The following is a 22,149-nucleotide window of genomic DNA, read 5'->3' on the forward strand; positions in this document are numbered from 1 at the left end:
CCCATGCGACGTTCCCCAACAAATCAATGTTAGGATCATATTCTGAACACAAATATGTAAGTGGGGAGCGTGTGGCTTCCATTGCATCTAGACCGGATGTCAATCCCTTGATGCCAAGTTTGATAGCCATTACATTGCTTCGCAATATTCGTATGATGCATGCATTCTCATATTCATTATGATGATGTTCAGTATCTGAGATTCATGAAAACATAAATAGTAGTGAGATTATCTTTCGAATCATTGCATTCTCTGCCCCAATAGTGCCTCCCTTTTTTCGATAAAGGGTGGATTTTATTGGCTCAAAATGGAGCATCAATAGGATACATACAAAAATGGGCACACACCCAACCTCTACATAGCTAGGATGCACACACCTAACCCAACACACACAGGGAAATAGACGAGCGGCTAGCGAAGTCATAAGACCAAAGCAAACATAGGATAGGAAAAAATAATTAAAAAGCCCCAAAGAAAATAGTCCAATAGTGGCTCCCTATGAACCACAAACTACTATCCCTAGAATGCTTCCCATAGATAGCATACGTGTTGTACTTTGGTGCATGCATTGATATAATTGGCCCTACTACTCAAAAAATAGTCTCCACGTTGAGATCTTCACAAGTATTGACTGTTCGCAGATGGTAGCTTCAAACTATGTTACATACAAAGTTCGTCGATGACCAAAGCGCACAGAAAATTACTCCCTTCGTCCCACAATATAAGAACGTTTTGCAAGCTATGTAGCTTGGAAAACGCTCTTATATTGTGGGGTGTGGGATTACAAACCTCTCATGTCACTCAATAAGGGGCGCACATGCATTTCAAAACTGAAATAGGAACATTAGCTGACAATTAAATATGTGTATGTTTAATTAATACCAGTATCATATCAAACTCTTATTTGAACAAATAAGTTTTGGAATTATGAGTGGCACTGTAACAGCCCGGAACCGACACTTCAGAAGATTCCCTTTTTATTTCGTTGTCGTCGTGTGATTTATTTGGTTGTCGCATTCATCATCGCATCATCGGCATTGCATCGGCACTTCGTTGTCGTCATTTTTCAAAATTTGCATCATTCGTTATTAGTTGCCGGTTCTCTCAGTTTTCATCGTTGGCCGTTTTGAGACCAACCACACACGCACGTGCCCACGACACCATTAAAATGTTGTTTTTAAAAGTGTGTATAAAACTTTCTCGGATTAGGTAGAAAGTTGGTGTGCGGTCTTAATATAGTGTAGGTAGACCGCTTCCCAAATTTCATCGCAATCGGAGTCCATGATACCCGAACCGTTAAACCTATATTGGAACTATAGACGGTCTAAATCACCGACGTTTCGGTATTTTAAACTCTGACGCCGGGCTGCCGTTTCCCCTCTCATCTCCGCCTAGCCCTCTGCACAGTGCGCAGACCCTCGCGTACGTCCGATAATTTCTCCAAACCCGAAACCGACGGCCATGAGTGTTGGATCTGGATCATCCCCTAAATACCCCAAACATCATCGGTTTCTCAAATGGACCCCTAACCTATTTTTTTATCGCATCATATGGTCCAAACCTAGCCTAACCCTACTATTTATATACGAAATCTGGATCAATCCCAAACCTAGTCTACCCAATACCCGCGCCTCTGCCACTTCTTGTTTTCCCCGCCTAGCCAGCACGTAGCCTCCCTCCTCCTTATCCAACTATCGCCATGGACGCGTCCAGCTCCTTCTGGAGCCAAATCCAGCACGAGGACCTCTCTCCGCGATCCCCTATCACGTTTCCTCCTTGCTCCACCCTGCAGATCCACGCTCTGCCCATGCTCGAGCTCGGCACCGAGGACCTCCCGCTCGAGCTCGACCGCATCTCCGGCGAACCTCCCTCGTGCCTCGCCCTCATCCTCATGCGCCCTACTGCGACGTCCTCGCCTTCCTCCCGCGTGCAGACACACAAGGGCTCGACCTCCCCTACTCCGAGGTCGCCGGCTACTAGCGCGACCACCAGGAACTGTCGCTCGCGCCCGCGTAGCTGTCGTGGTCTTGCGGCGCTTGTGTCATGGCCGTCGAAGCCGCCGACCGCCGAAGCCTCCTTCCTGCTGGCCGACCGGGTCCACCTCACCTCCGACCAGCCTTTGCCGGAGCAGCCATCCTCGACCGGCCCCCTCGCCACGCCACTGGAGAGGCTCGCTGGTTGGACCCCTCTGCCTTATCGTGCCTCCTGCTTCCTCCCATCCCTGCCTGCTCATACGAGCGCTTCCTCTGCTCGTCGTGTGTAGCGCCACCAACAGTGTCGCTACTCGCCTACCTTGCGTCGCCATCCCCCGCTTGAATAGATGTTGCTTCGCTGTTGCCCGCCTCCTTTGCACCTTCCTCACTATTGTTGTCTCGTTGGCCAAGCCATTATGTTGTTGCATGCCTCCTCTGTTGACAACCAGCCCCGCCGGAGCTCCCCCTTGATTCGCTCGCCGGTGCTTGTTGCTCCGCTCGACAGCCATCGCCAGTTGTTGTCATGCCTTGTTGCATTCGGTTGTGTACGGTCCTTCTGGACGCGGTTTTTCTACAGCGCGTTGCGTTCACAGCGGCAATCCCAGCCGCTAGCGTGCGTGTGAGGATCAACGCCACATGCAGGCAAGTACAGTGCGGGACCATGCATGCGGCTCGTATTGTTATGTATAGCGTTTTACCCGGTCATCCAGCCCACCGTATTCCACTCTTATGGGCCCTCCCAGGTTCTCTCATGTCAATGCAAAAAAAAAAGGTTCTCTCATGTGACCCCACCTTCCCATTATCCCTTCTCTATCACCTGAGGACAAGAAGCTCTGCTTGTTCCGCAGCAATGGCGACGAGGAGCGGCTACACCGGAGAAGGAGGAAGCTCAATCATGTCCACGGGAGTGTCGAATCAAGCGAAGCTCTTCAGGTTAGTTGTTCTATTTGTTCCTTTCCCCCTTTCCCCTTTTTTTGATTTTCAGATCCTGTTTGCTTAAACTCGATCCCCACCTCATATTCAGCACGTCCACGATATAGAGGGCGAACTGCCTGAGCAGATTATCGATCCGAAGTTCTGTGGCATGGATACCTCGTCTGTCCACAGATGTTTATCCATGCTTATCCTCGCATCTCACCCAATCTGCAGCACGTCCCCGGATAGAAGACAAACTCTCGGTAGAGTTCTTGATCTGGACTACTACGGGATAAACATCACATCTAGCCCGTAAGGTTGATGTCGTCCTAGCAGGTATAGGGAGGAGATTCCTGGATGAGCGTATTAAGTGTTTCTCCATAGATTCATATTTTCTTCCCCTTATCAGACATTTCGATTTTTTACTTTGAATCCACTCTGATAGGTTGCGATTCAATAATGGAAAAGGCCTACTTAGATGTAATGACAGAGAGAAGCAACAACGAGTTTGACAATGAGCAGCTTGTGAACAAGTAGAAGAACACAATATTTCGCAATAAAATTAGGATGTCAACGAGGTTGGATTTCCATACTAAGCTATGTGTGGCATCTTATTCTTCAGTTGTTATCTTTCCTGTCGTGTTGGCTTATCTCCTGTTTACATAGGATTTAGTTTAACGGTTCAGAGTTGCTGTATCAATTTCCTAGATCACATTGTGTCATTGATATCCTTACTGCAAAAAGAAAAACATTGGCATAAATTTATTTGTATATCATGTTTTGACGCACTGGAATATGCATAATTTTTAGTACTCCCTCTTTCTCACAATAAGTGTTTCAATTTGGGTTTTGATGCACTAATTTGGAACGTAGGGAGTATGATCCTACAAATTGTGTAACTTGTAAATTTGTGTAACTGACGGGGATGTATTGAGGTTGTGCTTGCGAGCCTGGATCGATGACATTTTTTGTAACTGGACTTATTCAATAAAGTTCAGTATATTCCACTAGTAAAGTGCTGAAGCAATGAGTGTAGTGCTTTTCTTAATGGACAGGCCGTGCTACTGGCACTTGATACTAGTACTAAGTACCATTCATCTGTGCAAAAAGACTCGTTCTCAATTTCTGCATTTACTTTATAAACAGCCACAGTAGATAGTTTTACAGTACAAGCGTGTTGTCAAATCAACCTGTCCACGGTTGTACTGACCGTACAAGGACGCATGAGCGTGATAGTAGTACTCCTCTTCAAAGCCTGGATGTGTACTCGTGTTTTATTATTCTCACCACGCGATGTTGGCTCGAGCTGGATTTCAAACCGGGATGCACTATTTTATGAACTTGATAGTACAATATCATGAGTGAGTTGGGTGAGAGATTTAAAAAGTGCTACTGTCTACTCACACATGTATTAATGGCAACTTCAATGCATGACCTCAAACGACATCCGTTTTGTTTGAATTTCGTCATTTTGATATACTCCCTCCGTTCCTAAATATAAGTCTTTGAATAGGTTTGATTAAAGGGCTACATACGAAGCAAAATGAATGAATTTATAGTCTGAAATATGTCTATATACATCCGTATGTAGTTCCTCTAATGAAATCTCTTAAAAGACTTATATTTAGGAATGGAGGGTGTATTAAGTACCCACCATGCGAAAAAGGATATAAGCGCACATCATTTAAGCCAATGCATTTGTTCTGTCCTATGTGTACGAAATAGATATCAGCCTATCCAGCTAACCAACCCGTGGTTGGATAGTTAGGAGGACAGTGGCATACTGGCATCCCTAACCCTTCAGTTCAAATGCTCGTGCTCGCATTATTTCTAGATTTCTTTCAGGATTTTCGGCAATGCACGTTCAGTGGAAGGAAACGTTCACATCGACTACGAGGCGCCTGTGGTGACTTTGTCAATCTCAAGATGATATGTCGACTCGGTTTTTCGAAGGTGTGCTCATAGGGGTAGGGTTTGCGTGCGTGTGTGTTCACAGGGATCAGTGTATGCGCGTATATATGAGCTCCTGCATTTGTTATGTGTTCTAGAAAAAATATCAACCTACACATAATTTGATATAAGTAAGCGGTCATTAAGATCATTGTTACTCATTCTATAATTATACATCATGTGATTTCGAATTCCATCATTAGATCATAAAGTATTTAAACCTGACTTAGAAGCGATCATATGGGTACAAAGTGGGAAGTCTGGTTGGGTGGATTTTTTCTTCTCTCTCTTGTCCGGACAGTGTCCGGGCAGTCCGATCGGTTGTTTAGGGGGGTTTGTTTGTATATGCTCTTAGTAACTTGTTATGGATAACGGTAAAGTAGTTCTGGATCGATGTCTCATGTGCGCCACATGCATGAACAAAGTTTTCATCATAAGAGATAAAGTTATGGACAAAGTCCTTCATGCCCGTTCTACAAAGTGTGTCACAAACGTGAGTAATGTGCTTTCATTGGTATAGATGACGTAAAGTTCTTTCGACCAATCTCTCAAGTGGGCCATGTGCATTTACAAAGTAAGTTTCTATACTATGTTGCAACTAACGCTTAAACATCCATGAGAACTTTTGTTGTGCAATCTATTTGTAGTTGACAATGATCGGCAGAGTCCTTGTTTCATATATATCAATAAAAAAAATCTTACACAGCAATCTCGTAAGTACGGTCCAAGCGAAAAAAATGTTCTCCAGACTTTATTGTCTATCTTTTGTATGGACTAGTAAAAATGCCCGTGCGTTGCACCGGGAGAAAAAAGAGCATCACATCTCGTAGCCTATAACACGAGTAATTGTTTGATTCATGACCCACATTAACAATTCTCAACATGAAGAATTATGCTGTTGGCCTTGCCATCTTTGTAAAATGGCTAAAAAAATGTTTGCATTGTTTGGTTTGGGGCGTTACTATTTTATTTTCACCATTACTATTGTAGGTACTCCATTCAGTTAAGATATGTCATGCTTAATAAGACATATCTTAATTTAATAGAAAAATGGTCTTAAAGTTGACATATTTTTTGGGTTCAAAAAATGCCATTCATGAAAAGAGTTGGTGTGCATTGCAATAGGGCAAACATCTCACTTTCCCATAATTATTCTCTTTAGAGGTTCATGTTGTCTGGGATTGCAGATTAAGCCATCTTATGTTCCTTGTCATATATGTATACTGAATGATGGACATGTTCACGTGTTGTAAGAAATTTTCCAATGAAATTGGTTGTAAGATACATAAGGATCCACTTTATGAAAATTCTATTATATTTCAAAAGCTCGTAATCTTCTTTTGTGCTAATAAAACTTACTCCTTCAACTCACTCTAAATAAACTGGATTATTCATAGTAAGTTGTTGATGTTCAAAAATCCTACATAAAAGTCCCAACGAAGACTACATCTTTCTTAGATCCTTCTTACTTGGCTCGACAACCCACCGACGCCTACAGCTCGGCACATACCGGCGCTCGGTAACACACGTCAGGGCTCCTACAAGCAGTACACATGGGAGGCTTTTATAGTCAAGTACACACACCAGCACACGCACACACACATGACCTGGCCACCACAACGCCCACTAACCCATGCATGGATGCATCACACCCAGCCACTAACTACGACCAGTTTTGTAGCTAACGGGGCGTAGCTCCCACGCGATCAGCCTCCGCTGCCCACGCACGCGCGCCCCGTGACTCGCTGTCGAGCGAACGTGAGTCGTTGCTCACCCGCGACCTGGAACTGCTCGGCCATCATCGTGTGCGGGCATGGCTTAGTGCCAACATTATCTACATACATACACCGGCACCGATAGCCGGCGTTCAGGGAAGCAGTCAGTAGCCGTTGTCCATGTGAAAGCTATAGGGCGGGGAGCCGTCCATCTACACGTCGCCGAACCCGTTGCCATCGGCGAAGTACAGGTCCACGCTCGGCTCCGGCACCAAGGCCGCCTCCGGGCTCTGGTCGTTGCCACTACGGTGGTATGACAGCCCGTCGACCCCCGCGCCGTCGCTGTCGAGGAGCAGCCGCGGCCTCTTGACCTCCGCGCCCTATAATCCGCTAGCATTCGACGCTACCGAGTGATTAGTTGACTGGCTATGGAATCTATGGATGACCGTGTCAGGAGAAAACTGCACGCCATCCGTGAGCAAGTGCACATCCTCTTTATGAGACGCCTTCTTTCTCATGCTCTTAGATTGATAGTCTCCGTCCTTGACGTAAGTCAAGATCTCCACCACCTCCTTGATCGACGGCCGCATCTCCCTCTCCATCTGCAGGCACTGGAAGGCCACCTCCGGTCGATCGTTCTCTTCGTTTCAGGGTCGGTATCGTAGCCGAGCTCCGGATCAACCAACTGAGCAACTTCATGGTTCTGAATCCTGTTGAGAGCCATGTTGGCCAGGTTGATCTCACTGTGGCTCCTGTTCATGTCCACAGCAGGCTTTGAGGAAATCAGCTCCACCAACACGACGCCAAAGCTGTACACATCGCTCTTGTCGGTAAGCTTGTAGCACTGGTGGTACACTGGGTCGACGTAGCCCGGTGTGCCCTGTGGAACAGTCGAAACATGGGTGACCTCGAGCGGGAACAGGCGTGACAACCCAAAGTCTGCAACTTTGACATGGAAACTGTTGTCCAGCAATATGTTGGTTGTCTTCACATCCCGGTGTATGATCTCAACTGCATGGAGATAGGCCAGTGCTTCAGCCGTTTCAATGGCAATGTTCAATCTCAGGGGCCATGTGAGGCCTCGTTCCACCGAACGAGACCCATGAAGATGATCCGCAATAGTCCCATTTGCAATGAACTCGTACACCAGGAGAAGGTCACGGCTCATCCGGGATGTGCAGCCATATAGGATGACAAGGTTCTGGTGCAACAAGCGGGATAGGATGTCGACCTCATTGAGGAACTGCTCAACCCATCTGTAGTTGTTTTTGTAGAGGCGTTTAACCGCGACTACTCTCCCATCCTTGAGCTTTCTTGAATGACAAAAATGTCAAAGTTGTTATTTCAAAGTGAATAAGGGCAAGATAGTTTTATCAAAGAATACAGTTGAGAACAGAGCTGCTGACATCTGCAATTTACATATAACATTGACAAGCAACGAGTTCGGCAAACATGTTTTTACCTTTATAAACAGTTCCAAATCCACCATCACCAAGCTCCCTTGATGCACTAAATCCATCAGTAGCTACTTCAAGTTGATCCTGGTAATTAGCAGAAAACTTACTAACTACTTACACATCCTGATGCAATAGAATGCATGCACCAGATCAAATAAAATAAGGATTGAACTGTAGAACCTCTAGAAACGAGAGCATGATACTCCAGTTGGCTGAATTGGAGAGGAATATAACAATTTCAAATGCACCTGAGCCCTTGGGCCATTGTTCATTTGATTCGTACTCACTTGAGGGTTTCAGCTAAGAGACATATGTATAGACACACCAAGGAAGTATTCGTGTTCTCACTTGAATTTTGGTTTCTCCACCTACTTCTAAAGAATTAACTACCCTGCACCATAACTGAAACCAATAAGTACACCTGTTACAAAGTAGCTGACATATTAATTTTTTTGTTACAGAAATAAGAAATTTGCTGTTGTACATCCCAAAGGTCTTGGTTCCATATAACCTATGGTTACCATGGTGGACATGTAAATAGGATAAATAAAAAATGTCTAACCACTAATCTGTTGGAATTATGCCCTAGAGGCAATAATAAATATAGTTATTATTATAATTCCTGTATCAAGATAATCGTTTATTATCCATGCTATAATTGTATTGAATGAAGACTCATTTACATGTGTGGATACATAGACAAAACACTGGCCCTAGCAAGCCTCTAGTTGGCTAGCCAGTTGATCAAAGATAGTCAGTGTCTTCTGATTATGAACAAGGTGTTGTTGCTTGATAACTAGATCACGTCATTAGGAGAATCACGTGATGGACTAGACCCAAACTAATAGACGTAGCATGTTGATCGTTTCATTTTGTTGCTACTGTTTTCTGCGTGTCAAGTATTTGTTCCTATGACCATGAGATCATATAACTCACTAACACCGGAGGAATACTTTGTGTGTATCAAACGTCGCAACGTAACTGGGTGACTATAAAGATGCTCTACAGGTATCTCCGAAGGTGTTCTTTGAGTTAGTATGGATCAAGACTGGGATTTGTCACTCCGTGTGACGGAGAGGTATCTCGGGGCCCACTCGGTAATACAACATCACACACAAGCCTTGCAAGCAATGTGACTTAGTGTAAGTTGCGGGATCTTGTCTTACGGAACGAGTAAAGAGACTTGCCGGTAAACGAGATTGAAATAGGTATGCAGATACTGACGATCGAATCTCGGGCAAGTAACATACCGAAGGACAAAGGGAATGACATACGGGATTATATGAATCCTTGACACTGAGGTTCAAACGATAAGTTCTTCGTAGAAAATGTAGGATCCAATATGGGCATCCAGGTCCCGCTATTGGATATTGACCGAGGAGTCTCTCGGGTCATGTCTACATAGTTCTCGAACCCGCAGGGTCTGCACACTTAAGGTTCGACGTTGTTTTATGCGTATTTGAGTTATATGGTTGGTTACCGAATGTTGTTCGGAGTCCCGGATGAGATCACGGACGTCACGAGGGTTTCCGAAATGGTCCGGAAACGAAGATTGATATATAGGATGACCTCATTTGATTACCGGAAGGTTTTTTCGGAGTTACCGGGAATGTACCGGGAATGACGAATGGGTTCCGGGAGTTCACCAGGGGGGGCCCACCCACCCCGGGGAAGCCCATAGGTGTTTGGGGTGCCGCACCAGCCCTTAGTGGGCTGGTGGGACAGCCCAAGAGAGGCCTATGCGCATTGGGAAGAAAATCAAAGAGGAAAGGGGAAAAAAGGAGGAGGTGGGAAAGGGAAGAAGGACTCCACCTTCCAAACTAAGTAGGACTCGGTTTGGGAGGGGAATCCTTCCCCCCTTGGCTCGGCCGACCCCTTGAGGGTTCTTGGACCCCAAGGCAAGGCTCCCCCTCCCTCTCCTATATATAGTGGGGTTTTAGGGCTGATTTGAGACGACTTTTCCACGGCAGCCCGACCACATACCTCCACGGTTTTTCCTCTAGATCGCGTTTCTGCGGAGCTCGGGCGGAGCCCTGCTGAGACAAGATCATCACCAACCTCCGGAGCGCCGTCACGCTGCCGGAGAACTCTTCTACCTCTCCGTCTCTCTTGCTGGATCAAGAAGGCCGAGATCATCGTCGAGCTGTACGTGTGCTGAACGCGGAGGTGCCGTCCGTTCGGCACTAGATCGTGGGACTGATCGCGGGACGGTTCGCGGGGCGGATCGAGGGACGTGAGGACGTTCCACTACATCAACCGCGTTCACTAACGCTTCTGCTGTACGGTCTACAAGGGTACGTAGATCACACATCCCCTCTCGTAGATGGACATCACCATGATAGGTCTTCGTGCGCGTAGGAAATTTTTTGTTTCCCATGCGACGTTATCCAACATAATCATTGGCAGAATGCTACGTATTTCTCAACTCAACCACCCCACACTTTTGATGTTCAGATCACAACTAATGCTAACTGAACACTAAATGTTTTGAATAATAACTAATAATATAATATCTCGGGTAAAGCTTTGCTAAGACAACACCATCTGGAAAGAGTCCAGGTATGTATGCTGAAGCAGAACTATATGGCCATGTTTGATATCTTATTTATCACTACAACGGGGTGCATAACTTTTTAAAAGCTCCACCAGCTACCACAAAATTCAGTGTAGTTCGGCGAGGGATAAATATATTTATCATGTCTACCTTTGTTTGCAAAGCAAAGTTGGCCATCTTTGCATCTTCATGAAATTATTTCACAAAAGTTTAAAAACCAGAGGTGGTAGAATCTGGCGAAGGTTCCAAGTATGGTTATGTCTCCCAAGATACCCCAAAAATAGAAACAATTAGTTGGTGTTAAAAATACAATGTATAAGGAGATCTAACAAATTTCCGTTGTACATAAGCATTGGTGCTCCCAAAAAATGATAAATAAAATATTAATGTGATCTTTTTTTTGTAGGATAATTTCAAAGTATCCCATAACAATTCCCACAAGAACTCCATTGACGCCCAGAAATCTCCAAAGTGTACTGTCCAGGACCTTTTGGGCAACCCTTTCATCATCAACAATGCAGCTGAAGGTAAACCAAAGATGGTGGAAAATATATGTGAAGCACACAAGAGTACTGTCCCAAAAGGAAATTCATGCAAGGTTGTGCTATCAGCAGCCGAGAAAACAAGCATATTGGGATCACAATCAAAGCCCCAACCTAGGCAGTAGTGAATTTTAGAGTATGGTGAAACAAACATGCCATACATAACAATCAACTTCAAAAGGGCAAGCACCACCCAAATCATTGAACCTTGTATTGGTTACTCATAGATAAACTCTTACACATTACTACAGAGCGAGTAGAAGCATAAGAAGCACCAAAAATCAGTAAAATCAATGATGATAAAATGTTGTCCATTATTGAAAAATGTATTCGATATATACGGGAACTCTATGTTACAGATCTTATTATGAACCATGTCATTAGTAAAACAATAAAATTGGTTACCTAGCATCTCAACTCACGAGACTTGTCATGGAGCAGCCACACAAGCGCCTCACATCGTTGAGGAAGTCAATGAAGCCCTTTCAATCCTGGGCATATAGGCCAACATAGGAGTAGAACCAAAGCAGCGTACTCCTTTGCTGCCACTCTGACCAGCAGCGCCGCACTCCTCCATGCTCCCTCGACCGGTACCAAGATGCATTTTTTCTCCGCCACAAACCAAAGAACAAGGAGATGCAGGGGCGTGAATGACAACACACGTGACGCCGGCGAGAGCACGCCAGCGTCGAGCGCGGTGCTGCCCGGATTCGGTCTACGGCGCCGACAAGAGCACGCCCACGTATAGCGCGTCGCTGTCTGGATTCGGTCCGCGGCGCCTGCGAGAGCACGCCCGCGTTGAGCGCGGCGCTGCCCGGATTCGGTCCGCGACGCCGGCGAGAGCACACTCGCGTCGAGCACGGCGCTGTGTGGATTCGGTCGACGGCGAAACGCGACGGGGGTGAGAGAGATCGGAAGAGACAGGGGTGAGGGGGAGATCAGCGGCGGATTGAAATCACAGGTCTAGGTCCGGCGGAGGCCGGAGAGAGCTATCGGCGGTGCATCCAAATGGGGTCACCTGGGCGTGGATAAGAGGAAGGCGGCGAAGCGTCCTCCACCCTTCCGCGCCGCTGCACCGTAGCCGTCTCCGCTGCCGATCGACAAGACCGAGTGGATAAGAGGAAGGGAGATGAACACGGTAAAAACGAAACGTTGTCTCAAATAAAAACAGGACTACGGGTTGATTAACAGAAAACGGAGGGGCCTTTTGCATAAATGCCATGACGGACGACAGAAACCCTATTTGCTTTATTATCAGGGAGAGATTTGTCGGACCGGTTGTCAACCATATTTTGTTGTGCCTGGTTCAGTATTTTGTTTATATCTACCTATTCCTTTCTTATTTTATGTGGACATCTTTGCGTGTTATTGTTTTGCTTTCCAACATGCTGATATAATTTCCGGAAGTGATTGTATCTATAATTTACAACATGCTGAAACCAATCTGGACCCTGTTCTGGCACCCTATCGGAGGGGGAAATCATCACCAGAGGATCACCCTCCAACGCTTCGAAATGGACACCCACCCGTGCATGCTTACTATTTGGTACGGTGGAAACTTCCTGCGCTCATGGAACTCACAAAGGCTCCCCTTCGATGTCGCACTCGTCCTCTTCCTCTTGCCCGTAGTCCTCCGGAAACTCGTGGTTGAGTGGCAAGTCATCCAGGTCCATGCCGAACCGATCACGCATGAAGGCCGCCTGATCTTGATCAAAGGTGGACGGCGTGAACGCCCCTCGACGCAGCACCCTCGAAGATCAAGTTCTGCATGTAGTTGTCGTCGCCAGCAGCCGACATTCCATCGAACACGTTGCATGCACCCGGCAGCACGTCGGCTGGCATCTGCCGCGCGTTTTTCCTCGCGCCTCCTGATGATGAGCCACCGACCACCGGTGTGGCGCTTTGGTCATGGGCGCGGGCGTGGGCGTGGAAGGCGCCACCACGCTCACCTCCGACGAGCACTCCCCGGAGAGGCGGGAGGCCTGCGGGTAGACGTAGAAGCCGGACATCGGGGTGCAAGCCGACGCGTGGGGCAAGTCTGGCAGCGCCATCCGAGGGAACACGGATGAGCCGATGTTGCCTGCGGCCATGGCGGCGTTGACGAGGAATTGGTGGAAGTATAGATCTCCTCCCTATTTTACCTCAAAATGATGTAAGATTGATGGAAGGAAAGAGAGAAGGAAAAGTTTTTAGGGGTTAACAATGGAGGAGAAAGCTATCCAAAAGTCGTTAGGGGAAATAGGGAAGAAGATCCACTTTTATAGTGGGGGGTTCAAATCCAACTGTTATGCATTTGTTGTGCCTTAAGCGATACTACCGCTCTGGTGCGATAAAATTCTTCTGGATCGATCTCTCTGTGCATGAACAAAGTTTTCATCATAAAAGATAAAAAAATCATAAGTCTTTTGTGCCCTATACCTTATAAGTGCACCACACGCTTTACCAAAGTTCTTAAATTGTTATGGATGATGCTAAAGTTCTTCCACGTTGACATCTCAAAGTGCAATAACAATGATTTTATAATAAGAGATAAAAAGTTGATAAGTTCATCGTGCCCTATACCTTAAGGGCTCCACACACTTTAGCAAAGTTCTTAAAATGTTATGGATGACGACACAATTCTTTCGGGTTAATCACTCAAGTGTGCAACGTGCATGAACAAAGTTTTAGTCATAAGAGATAAAAAGTTGATAAGTCCTTTAAGACCTATACCTTAAGTGTACCACACGCTTTAGCAAAGTTCTTAAATTGTTGTGGATGACAGTAAAGTTTTCCGGATCGGTCACTCATGTGCGCAACATGCATGAACAAAATGCTCATCACAAAGAGACAATTTTTTGATAAGTCCTTTGTGCCCTATACCTTAAGTGCGCCACACCCTTCAACAAAGTTCTTAAATTGTTATGAATGACGTCAAAGTTCTTCCAGATCAATCTCTCAAGTGTGCAACATGCATGAACAAAGTTTTCATCATAAGAAATAGAAAATATGATAAGTCCTTCCTGCTCTATACCTTAAGTGCGCCACACGCTTTAGTGAAGTTTTTAAATTGTTAAGGATGGCGATAAATTTCCTCTGGTTCGATCTCTCAAGTGCGCTACATGCATGAACAATATTTTCTTCATAACCGATAAAAAATGATAAGTCCTTCGTGCCATGTACCTTAAGTGCGCCACACGTTTGAGCAAAGTTCTTAGTTTGTTATGGATGATGGTAAAGGTCTTCTGGATCGATCATGAAAGTGCACAACGATACATGACAAAGTTTCCATAATAAGAGATAAAATTTTGATAAGTCCTTCACTCACTATATATTAAGTGTGCCACACGCTTGAGCAAATTTATTTAATTGTTAAGATGAGGGTATAGTTCTTCTGGATATATCACTCAAGTGCACAACGTCCATGAACAATGTTTTCATCATAATAGATAAATTTTGATAAGTCCTTCGTGTCATATACCTTAAGTGCGCCACAAGCTTTTGCAAAATTCCTAAATTGTTATCGTTGATGGTAAAATACTTCTGGATCGACCTGTCAAGTGCTCTACATGCATGAACAAAGTTTTCATCATAAGGGATAAAAAGTTGATAAAGTGCGCCTTGCGCTTGGGTTACTAACATGATGCATACTAGAACTTGAAGGTTTGTCCACTGGTTATTCAGGACAGGCTTAGTAGAGCGTTCTTGCCACGACATATGTATAGATATGCCACTACTAGAAGCGAAAGAACTTTATTGTTGCACGATGGTTTATCTTTGGATATGGTTGGTCCCAAGAATATGCAAGTTAATGAAATATCAGGATCAGGCTAATAGACTATGTTGCCACTAATCACATTGTAGTGGTCTGTATTTAACGACTCAATTTTGATTGTCAAATTAGACATTTACGCTCAGAAGTTCTGGCTCCACCATCAGGTATGGCCGATGTAAACAAAAAGTCATCGTGAACGAAAAAATGCACAAAGTTCCTGAAGAGAAACACATGTGTGTTACGCTCTAGCACTACAAGTCTCACAAATCAATCACATGAAACAGTGCAGATGGAGGATTTCTTCTGTCATAAAGAACTGTCAAAAGAAAACGAGAAATATCATAATAGAGAGGTTAACTTCTCTTTGTCTCCTTGGTACACACACAAGACCAAAATATGTGGTCCTTCGGAGATTAAAAAAGTACCACACAGAAGAGTATGTAGCAATTAACAAGGCGCACAATGGTCTAGTAAAATCCTTCAAAAGTTACATGGTTTCTTGAAAAAAAGAATTTACCAAAAATATTTGAACAAATCAAAGCATTTACAGTATGAACTAATAATTCAGTCATGAATCCGTACTTTACCAACTGATGAAATAATACCAAAAGTGAAATAATAACATCAGTGCAGTGTGGTGAGAAACAAAGTACTTCATCTTGGTTAAAAATAGTGCTTGCAAATCTTCAAATATTTATTAGTCGGATACTTTAAGCAATGCTGTCTGATTCACTCGAAAAGAACTTCACGGGAAAAGTGCTACTAATGAGCACAACAAATCTTGAACGCAATATACAAAATCTATCAAGCCACAACCCCTTCCAATCCATAGAAAAAAAGGATGAGTATGTGAAGACAAGAGGCATGCTCCTCCCTGGCCTTGCCGTATCTTATGAACCAAAACTCAAGTCAAAGACGGTCGACCCCGAGCCATGCCCCGACGACGTGAAGCAGCAGCAACCTAGAACTCTTTTTTTCGGGAGAGCGACCACCATTCTAAAAGTAAAGAAACATTAGAGCAAATTCACCGGGACCAAATCCAGTAGGGTATTTTTTTTTGCACACCAATTGTAATAGCCAAGATCCATAGCAAATCGAGGAGAAAATAAAAGAATTTTCATCAAAGAAATATATGATAAAATAGAAGACATCTGCATCCACCTCTTGCTGGATCCAACAAAAAAAAGAAGAAGAAAGAATAAGACAGATGAAGGTATGTATGTTAATCTCACTTCCGTACTTCATCCCGCTGCGTGACGGACGTTACGAGCCAGGTGAGGAAATCGAGGAGCACTGCAATAGTCTAGGGAGGAGAAGCGGCTTGGAGATCTGGAGGCTACGCTCGTGGCTGTCTTCCTCCTCGGACCATCCCCGATCTATTGACTCTTTGGGTGAATCTGAGGAGGAGATTTTTCTCATCCAATCTCTTCCTATCAAGAAACAAAGATCACATCAAAACATAGAATCACAGTAAACCAAAAAAGCAAGCAGATTTGGGAAGGAAAACAAGAATAGCAGCTTTGGATCTGAAACTTCCATCTCCTTCCCCTCTTCTTTCTCCTCAGCTCTTGCCGCTGCTGCGGCTCAAACTCTTCTGGCACCGTGAGGATGCTTGGATAGGGGAGTTCGCCTCCTCTTTTTCCGTGTAACAGGGGAGGTCGCCTCTTCTACTGTGGGTTAGTCGACGGCTAGCGGAGGAGTGCGACGAGCAGGAGCGGTGGTGAGGTTGTCCGCTTCTCCAGATCTGAGCGAGGAGTCCCACCATCCTGCTACGTGAGGAGGGCGTATCGGGCCCACTAAAGTCAGATACGGTCGACTGTATTCATCGGTATATCGCGTGGTAATGGTTTAGAAGTGAGACCGAGGTGAAATGCCACATGGGCTGTGGGGCCGGTTGGTGTGGATCCTCATGCGAGCACGAGCGGCTGTGATTGCCGCTGCGAACGAAACACGCTGTGAATGCCCTTTACCGCATGGGGACGCGGTTTTTCTACAGCGCGTTGCGTTCACAGCGGCAATCCCAGCCGCTAGCGCGCGTGTGAGGATCAACGCCACATGCAGGCAAGTACAGTGCGGGACCATGCATGCGGCTCGTATTGTTATGTATAGCGTTTTACCCGGTCATCCAGCCCACCGTATTCCACTCTTATGGGCCCTCCCAGGTTCTCTCATGTCAATGCAAAAAAAAAAGGTTCTCTCATGTGACCCCACCTTCCCATTATCCCTTCTCTATCACCTGAGGAGAAGAAGCTCTGCTTGTTCCGCAGCAATGGCGACGAGGAGCGGCTACACCGGAGAAGGAGGAAGCTCAATCATGTCGATGGTATTCGTCCACGGGAGTGTCGAATCAAGCGAAGCTCTTCAGGTTAGTTGTTCTATTTGTTCCTTTCGCCCTTTCCCCTTTTTCTGATTTTCAGATCCTCTTTGCTTAAACTCGATCCCACCTCATATTCAGCACGTCCACGATATGGAGGGCGAACTGCCTGAGCAGATTATCGATCCAAAGTTCTGTGGCATGGATACCTCGTCTGTCCACAGATGTTTATCCATGCTTATCCTCGCATCTCACCCAATCTGCAGCACGTCCCCGGATAGAAGACAAACTCTCGGTAGAGTTCTTGATCTGGACTACTACGGGATAGACATCACATCTAGCCCGTAAGGTTGATGTCGTCCTAGCAGGTTTAGGGAGGAGATTCGTGGATGAGCGTATTAAGTGTTTCTCCATAGATTCATATTTTCTTCCCCTTATCGGACATTTTGATTTTTTACTTTGAATCCACTCTGATAGGTTGCGATTCAATAATGGAAAAGGCCTACTTAGATGTAATGACAGAGAGAAGCAACAACGAGTTTGACAATGAGCAGCTTGTGAACAAGTAGAAGAACACAATATTTCGCAATAAAATTAGGATGTCAACGAGGTTGGATTTCCATACTAAGCTATGTGTGGCATCTTATTCTTCAGTTGTTATCTTTCCTGTCGTGTTGGCTTATCTCCTGTTTACATAGGATTTAGTTTAACGGTTCAGAGTTGCTGTATCAATTTCCTAGATCACATTGTGTCATTGATATCCTTACTGCAAAAAGAAAAACATTGGCATAAATTTATTTGTATATCATGTTTTGACGCACTGGAATATGCATAATTTTTAGTACTCCCTCTTTCTCAAAATAAGTGTTTCAATTTGGGTTTTGATGCACTAATTTGGAAAGTAGGGGTGAATAGGCTATTTAAAAACTTCTTCGGATTTGGCTTAAACCTAATGCGGAAATAAACTAAGAGGATACTTTTCAAGCACAAATCCTAAATGCAATAGACACCGCAACGTGCACCAACAACACGATCTACCAAGATGGACACAACACTGTTACTAACAAGCATAAGTAAGTTACACAAACTTACTTGAGCTATATCACACGACGAGTAGGTGAACAACACAAGATACTAGATCACACTATAGCACATGATATATCAAAAGCTGCAAGTGTGAACGTGTGGATATAGAGGGTATGCTTGAACGATTAATCTTGTACAAAGAAATAGCCAACACGATATAATGAGCACAAACAATATGCAATGTATGTATGCTCAATTAACACAAGTAAACCACAAGTAAGGAGTTAGGGTTAGGGATAACCAAGGTCACTGAGACAAAGATGTATCCCGATGTTCACTTCCTTGGAGGGAAGCTAGTCACCGTTAGAGAGGTGGATGTTACCACGAAGGCACACCAACGCCACGAAGGCTCACTCTATTCTCCCTTTGAGATAACACCACGAAGGCGTTTCTCAACCACTAGTGGTAAGCCTTTGAGGTGGCTTCCAAACCCTCACAAACTTTTCCGGGGGTAATCACATGGATTGATTCCTCTCCGAAGAACTCCTACCGCCTAGGAGTCTCCAACCTCCAGGAGTAACAAGATCACGGGGAATGCTCAAAACTTGCTCAAATCTCAAATAGCTTGGGTTGAGAGGAGGAGAGGGAGACGATCTATATTTTGATTGGAACAACTCTCAAAGGGGCTCACAAATGCTCTTAGGATCTAAGATTTGGTGTGAGCCAATGTGTGTGAGGTAGAAATGTGTTCTTATCAAGATATGGCTATGTTGGACCCCCGCTCACGAAGTGGGAGGGGGTATTTATAGTGGAGAGGGGAAAGTGACTGTTGGGGTCACTTAAGTCTGACAGTGGTCGGACGTCCGGCAGTTCTCGGATGTCCGGACGCCCACAAGGGGTCGGACGTCCGACAGGGGTCGGTCGTCCGAGGGATGTATATATATCAGGAACCACTGTATAGATATCAGGAATCACTGTATAGACAAACAGGGACCGGACGTCCGAAGAGAAGGTCGGATGTCCGAGAGTTCAGCTCTGTTCAAGGGCACCGGATTTCCGAAAGTGGTCGGACGTCCGGCCCTCGGACGACGGGGGGAGGCCGGAAGTCCGAGTTATTTGACTCTGGATTTCTCTGGTGCAAGGTTCCGGTTTTCCGAAGTGGTCGGGCGTCCGGCCCTCGGACGTCCGGAGGGCGCCGGATGTCCGAGACTTTGGCTCTGGTATAAGGTTCCGGATTTTCGAAGTAGTCGAGCTTCCGGCCCTCGGACGTCCGGAGGAAGCCGGATGTCCGAGGCATTGGTTCTGTTTTGAGATCAAAGCAGAGCAGTGGAGATGTGGTATGAGCAGAAAAGTAGAGATGTAGTTTTGAGCAAATTTATCGCAATACCCAGTGATCCCCTCTTAATAGTGCGGGATCCCTAAAGACTCAAGAATCATAAAAAGAAGGGGTACTGATGATCTATACTTGCATGTATACTTTTATTCGCTGATCATCACTCCGCACCACTAACGTCAAAGGAACTGATACCTTTGAGTTAGCCTTTCACTTGAGCTTGGTGTTGTTGTTCCTTCTTGACTCAAGTTGAAAGCAAGACATGATGAAGTCTTCAAGAAGCTCTCCCATACACAATGTGGAAAGCCTAGCTTGTATATTCATCTTCATCTGTCCACCATGTGAGCATCCACAAGATTCAAGCATGTAGTACTCAGGAATGCTTATCTTGATCTTGTCCTTGTTAGCACATGAGTTTCAATAATATATTTGTGCTGATCCACTTGAACTTGCACGCCACAATCTTGATGACGATCACCACTTGACGTCATCCTTCATGGGTTGTATGAGATCTTCCTTTTGACGCAAGCCCATGGAAGCACACCTAACCCCCACGGAGAACTCTCACAAAGACCATGGGTAAGTACATAAACACGTAATGGACAATGCTTACCATACCATGGGATCACTTGATCCCTCTCGGTACATCTTATACGCTTTGTGTGTTGATCATCTTGATTTACTCTTTGTCCGAGATCTTGATCAACCTTGTGTCTCTATGACCATTCTTTGGATAATACCTTGAATACCATCTTGGTCATCATATAAACTCCTTGAACCCAACAGATGGACTTCAAGAAGTGCCTATGGACAAATCCTATAAATATAACTCAATCATTAGTCCATAGGAATTGTCATCAATTACGAAAACCACATATCGAGATATATGCTCTAACAATCTCCCCCATTTTGGTAATTGATGACAACCACTTCAAGAGAGTTTATATAAGGAAATAAGCATAACCAAGCGCACACATACAAGGCAATAATGCATGCGTGCAAGATGTAAATGCTTACGCAATAAAAGCAAAACCCTCTAAACATACCAAAGTAAACTCTCTAAACTTCTCCCCCATTGGCATCGATTGCCAAAATGGACGAAAAGTTTAGAAAGCCAATATAGTAGGTGGTCCTCCAAAAAGTGTGTACTTCTCAGCAAATGAGTGCAAAGAAATACACAATTATAATGATAAGTAGTTGGAGGAAAACAAACTATATTGAGGACCCAAAGATTGCAAATAAAAGGATCGTATGCCACAAAGACATACAAAAATAGAGGCAAGCAAGCAAAAGATATCAGATGGAACAAACAATCATATGGTCCTTCGAACCACATGAATAAAAGATATTATGATAAAGGCAACAGAGTGTTTTGTCAAAAACTAGAGAAGCTCCCCATGATTTGTGCACTAATACGAGATTTTTGTATTTGATACAGGTGCACAAATAGGATCGTTGCTCCCCCAAAATTAATAAAAACACACAACGAGTGCAAGAAGATAGATGAGACAATAAGCATATCAATTGCACAAAACAAATGGTTGAGCAACATGTAAAAGAAGCAACTTAAGAATAGGCTCAACCAAAGTAATGTGTGTGAGTCATGGCAAAGCACTTGAGAAGACTAAGATAAGGATGAGCATTACTCATCAACATAGTCTTGATGAAATGAGACACAAAGTGCAAGACATATCATTCCCACACACACATACTAGAAAATGGGTTCACAAGCTTACTAATAAACAAAATAAGAACCAACGCTTGTGAGAACCCATTGTGAAGATAGGAAGTAAGAACCTTGTCAAGAGGAGGGATACTAATCGAAATGGTAAAACCCTCATCAAGACAAGCATGAGGAAAAATAATCTTAGAGATGTAACTTCTCTCATGTGTAAAAGATTCTAAGTAGAAGACAATCATGATGATATATATCCACAAAGAAGGATGTACACACGAAATGGTTACAAGAAGGAACAAACTAGATATCCAAAAGGAAGTCATAAATATATCAATAAGATCTTTTGCTTGGAAGCATAGCACATGGCCTAATATTTTCTTATTGTACAATATGAACTTCCAACATACGAACATCAAAGACATCCCAACTAGTAGTAAGACATCATCGTTCGGATGCTTTGAGAAAGCAAACAAGTACTACAAGAACGAATCAAGAGATTCATGCCATGATGCAACCTGGAAAATAAAAGACAGGTGGGGCCTTTGCAAGAAAAGAATGCATGAAGTGGATACTTGTTACCGAGACAACATTGGATTGATGTAGTAGATAGTTGTTCTTTGATCATCCTAACTTGGCTCCAATAATCACATGGTCTCAACACCTTCCTTATAGGTGAGCCGAGCATCCAATGCATCTCCAGTTGTTCCTGGAACAGCAAAACAAACAAAATGGTGCCCAAACTCATTGGGACCAAAGAGTTAGAAAACCATCAATACATAGGACAAACTCCACATACATATGTGCATATAGATATGAATTTGAATTTCATGCACACTTTAGCCAATTTATGAAAAGGTAGAGTTTCCCCTATATATTGGGTCAAAGAAAGAAAGCAAGCAAAAGAAGTTGTATATAGTAGATATGCATGCTCAAGACTC

The 22,149-nt window shown here is 44.4% G+C and overlaps 1 protein-coding gene, 1 long non-coding RNA gene and 1 pseudogene across 4 annotated transcripts; 2 read left to right on the forward strand and 1 right to left on the reverse strand.

Moving 5' to 3' along the window:
- The first annotated feature begins 1,598 nt into the window (after positions 1 to 1,598).
- Positions 1,599 to 3,700, forward strand: LOC123443588. Of its 3 annotated transcripts, XM_045120022.1 has the most exons (3): positions 1,599 to 2,906; positions 2,998 to 3,224; positions 3,334 to 3,700. In XM_045120022.1, exon 1 carries the CDS (start codon positions 1,700 to 1,702, stop codon positions 2,261 to 2,263), a length of 564 nt encoding a protein of 187 aa, XP_044975957.1. In that variant the 5' UTR covers positions 1,599 to 1,699; the 3' UTR covers positions 2,264 to 2,906; positions 2,998 to 3,224; positions 3,334 to 3,700. The 3 variants fall into 3 exon arrangements, with proteins under 3 accessions (XP_044975957.1, XP_044975958.1, XP_044975959.1); XM_045120023.1 differs by having other exon boundaries at positions 2,998 to 3,700; XM_045120024.1 differs by having other exon boundaries at positions 3,123 to 3,700.
- A 3,065-nt stretch (positions 3,701 to 6,765) lies between these two features.
- LOC123441641 lies at positions 6,766 to 13,196 on the reverse strand (annotated as a pseudogene).
- Positions 13,197 to 17,334: 4,138 nt separating this feature from the next.
- Positions 17,335 to 18,018, forward strand: LOC123439834. The gene is made up of 2 exons (XR_006630184.1): positions 17,335 to 17,542; positions 17,652 to 18,018. It is a non-coding gene; the product is annotated as an uncharacterized LOC123439834 (long non-coding RNA).
- The last annotated feature ends 4,131 nt before the right edge of the window (positions 18,019 to 22,149 follow it).

The sequence above is a fragment of the Hordeum vulgare genome, chromosome 3H (genome assembly GCF_904849725.1).
Source record: "Hordeum vulgare subsp. vulgare chromosome 3H, MorexV3_pseudomolecules_assembly, whole genome shotgun sequence".
NCBI classification, from domain to species: domain Eukaryota; kingdom Viridiplantae; phylum Streptophyta; class Magnoliopsida; order Poales; family Poaceae; genus Hordeum; species Hordeum vulgare.

Excerpts from the sequence above, each read along its gene's own strand:
- LOC123443588 (XM_045120023.1), top strand. The coding sequence starts at position 1,700 with ATGGACGCGTCCAGCTCCTTCTGGAGCCAAATCCAGCACGAGGACCTC.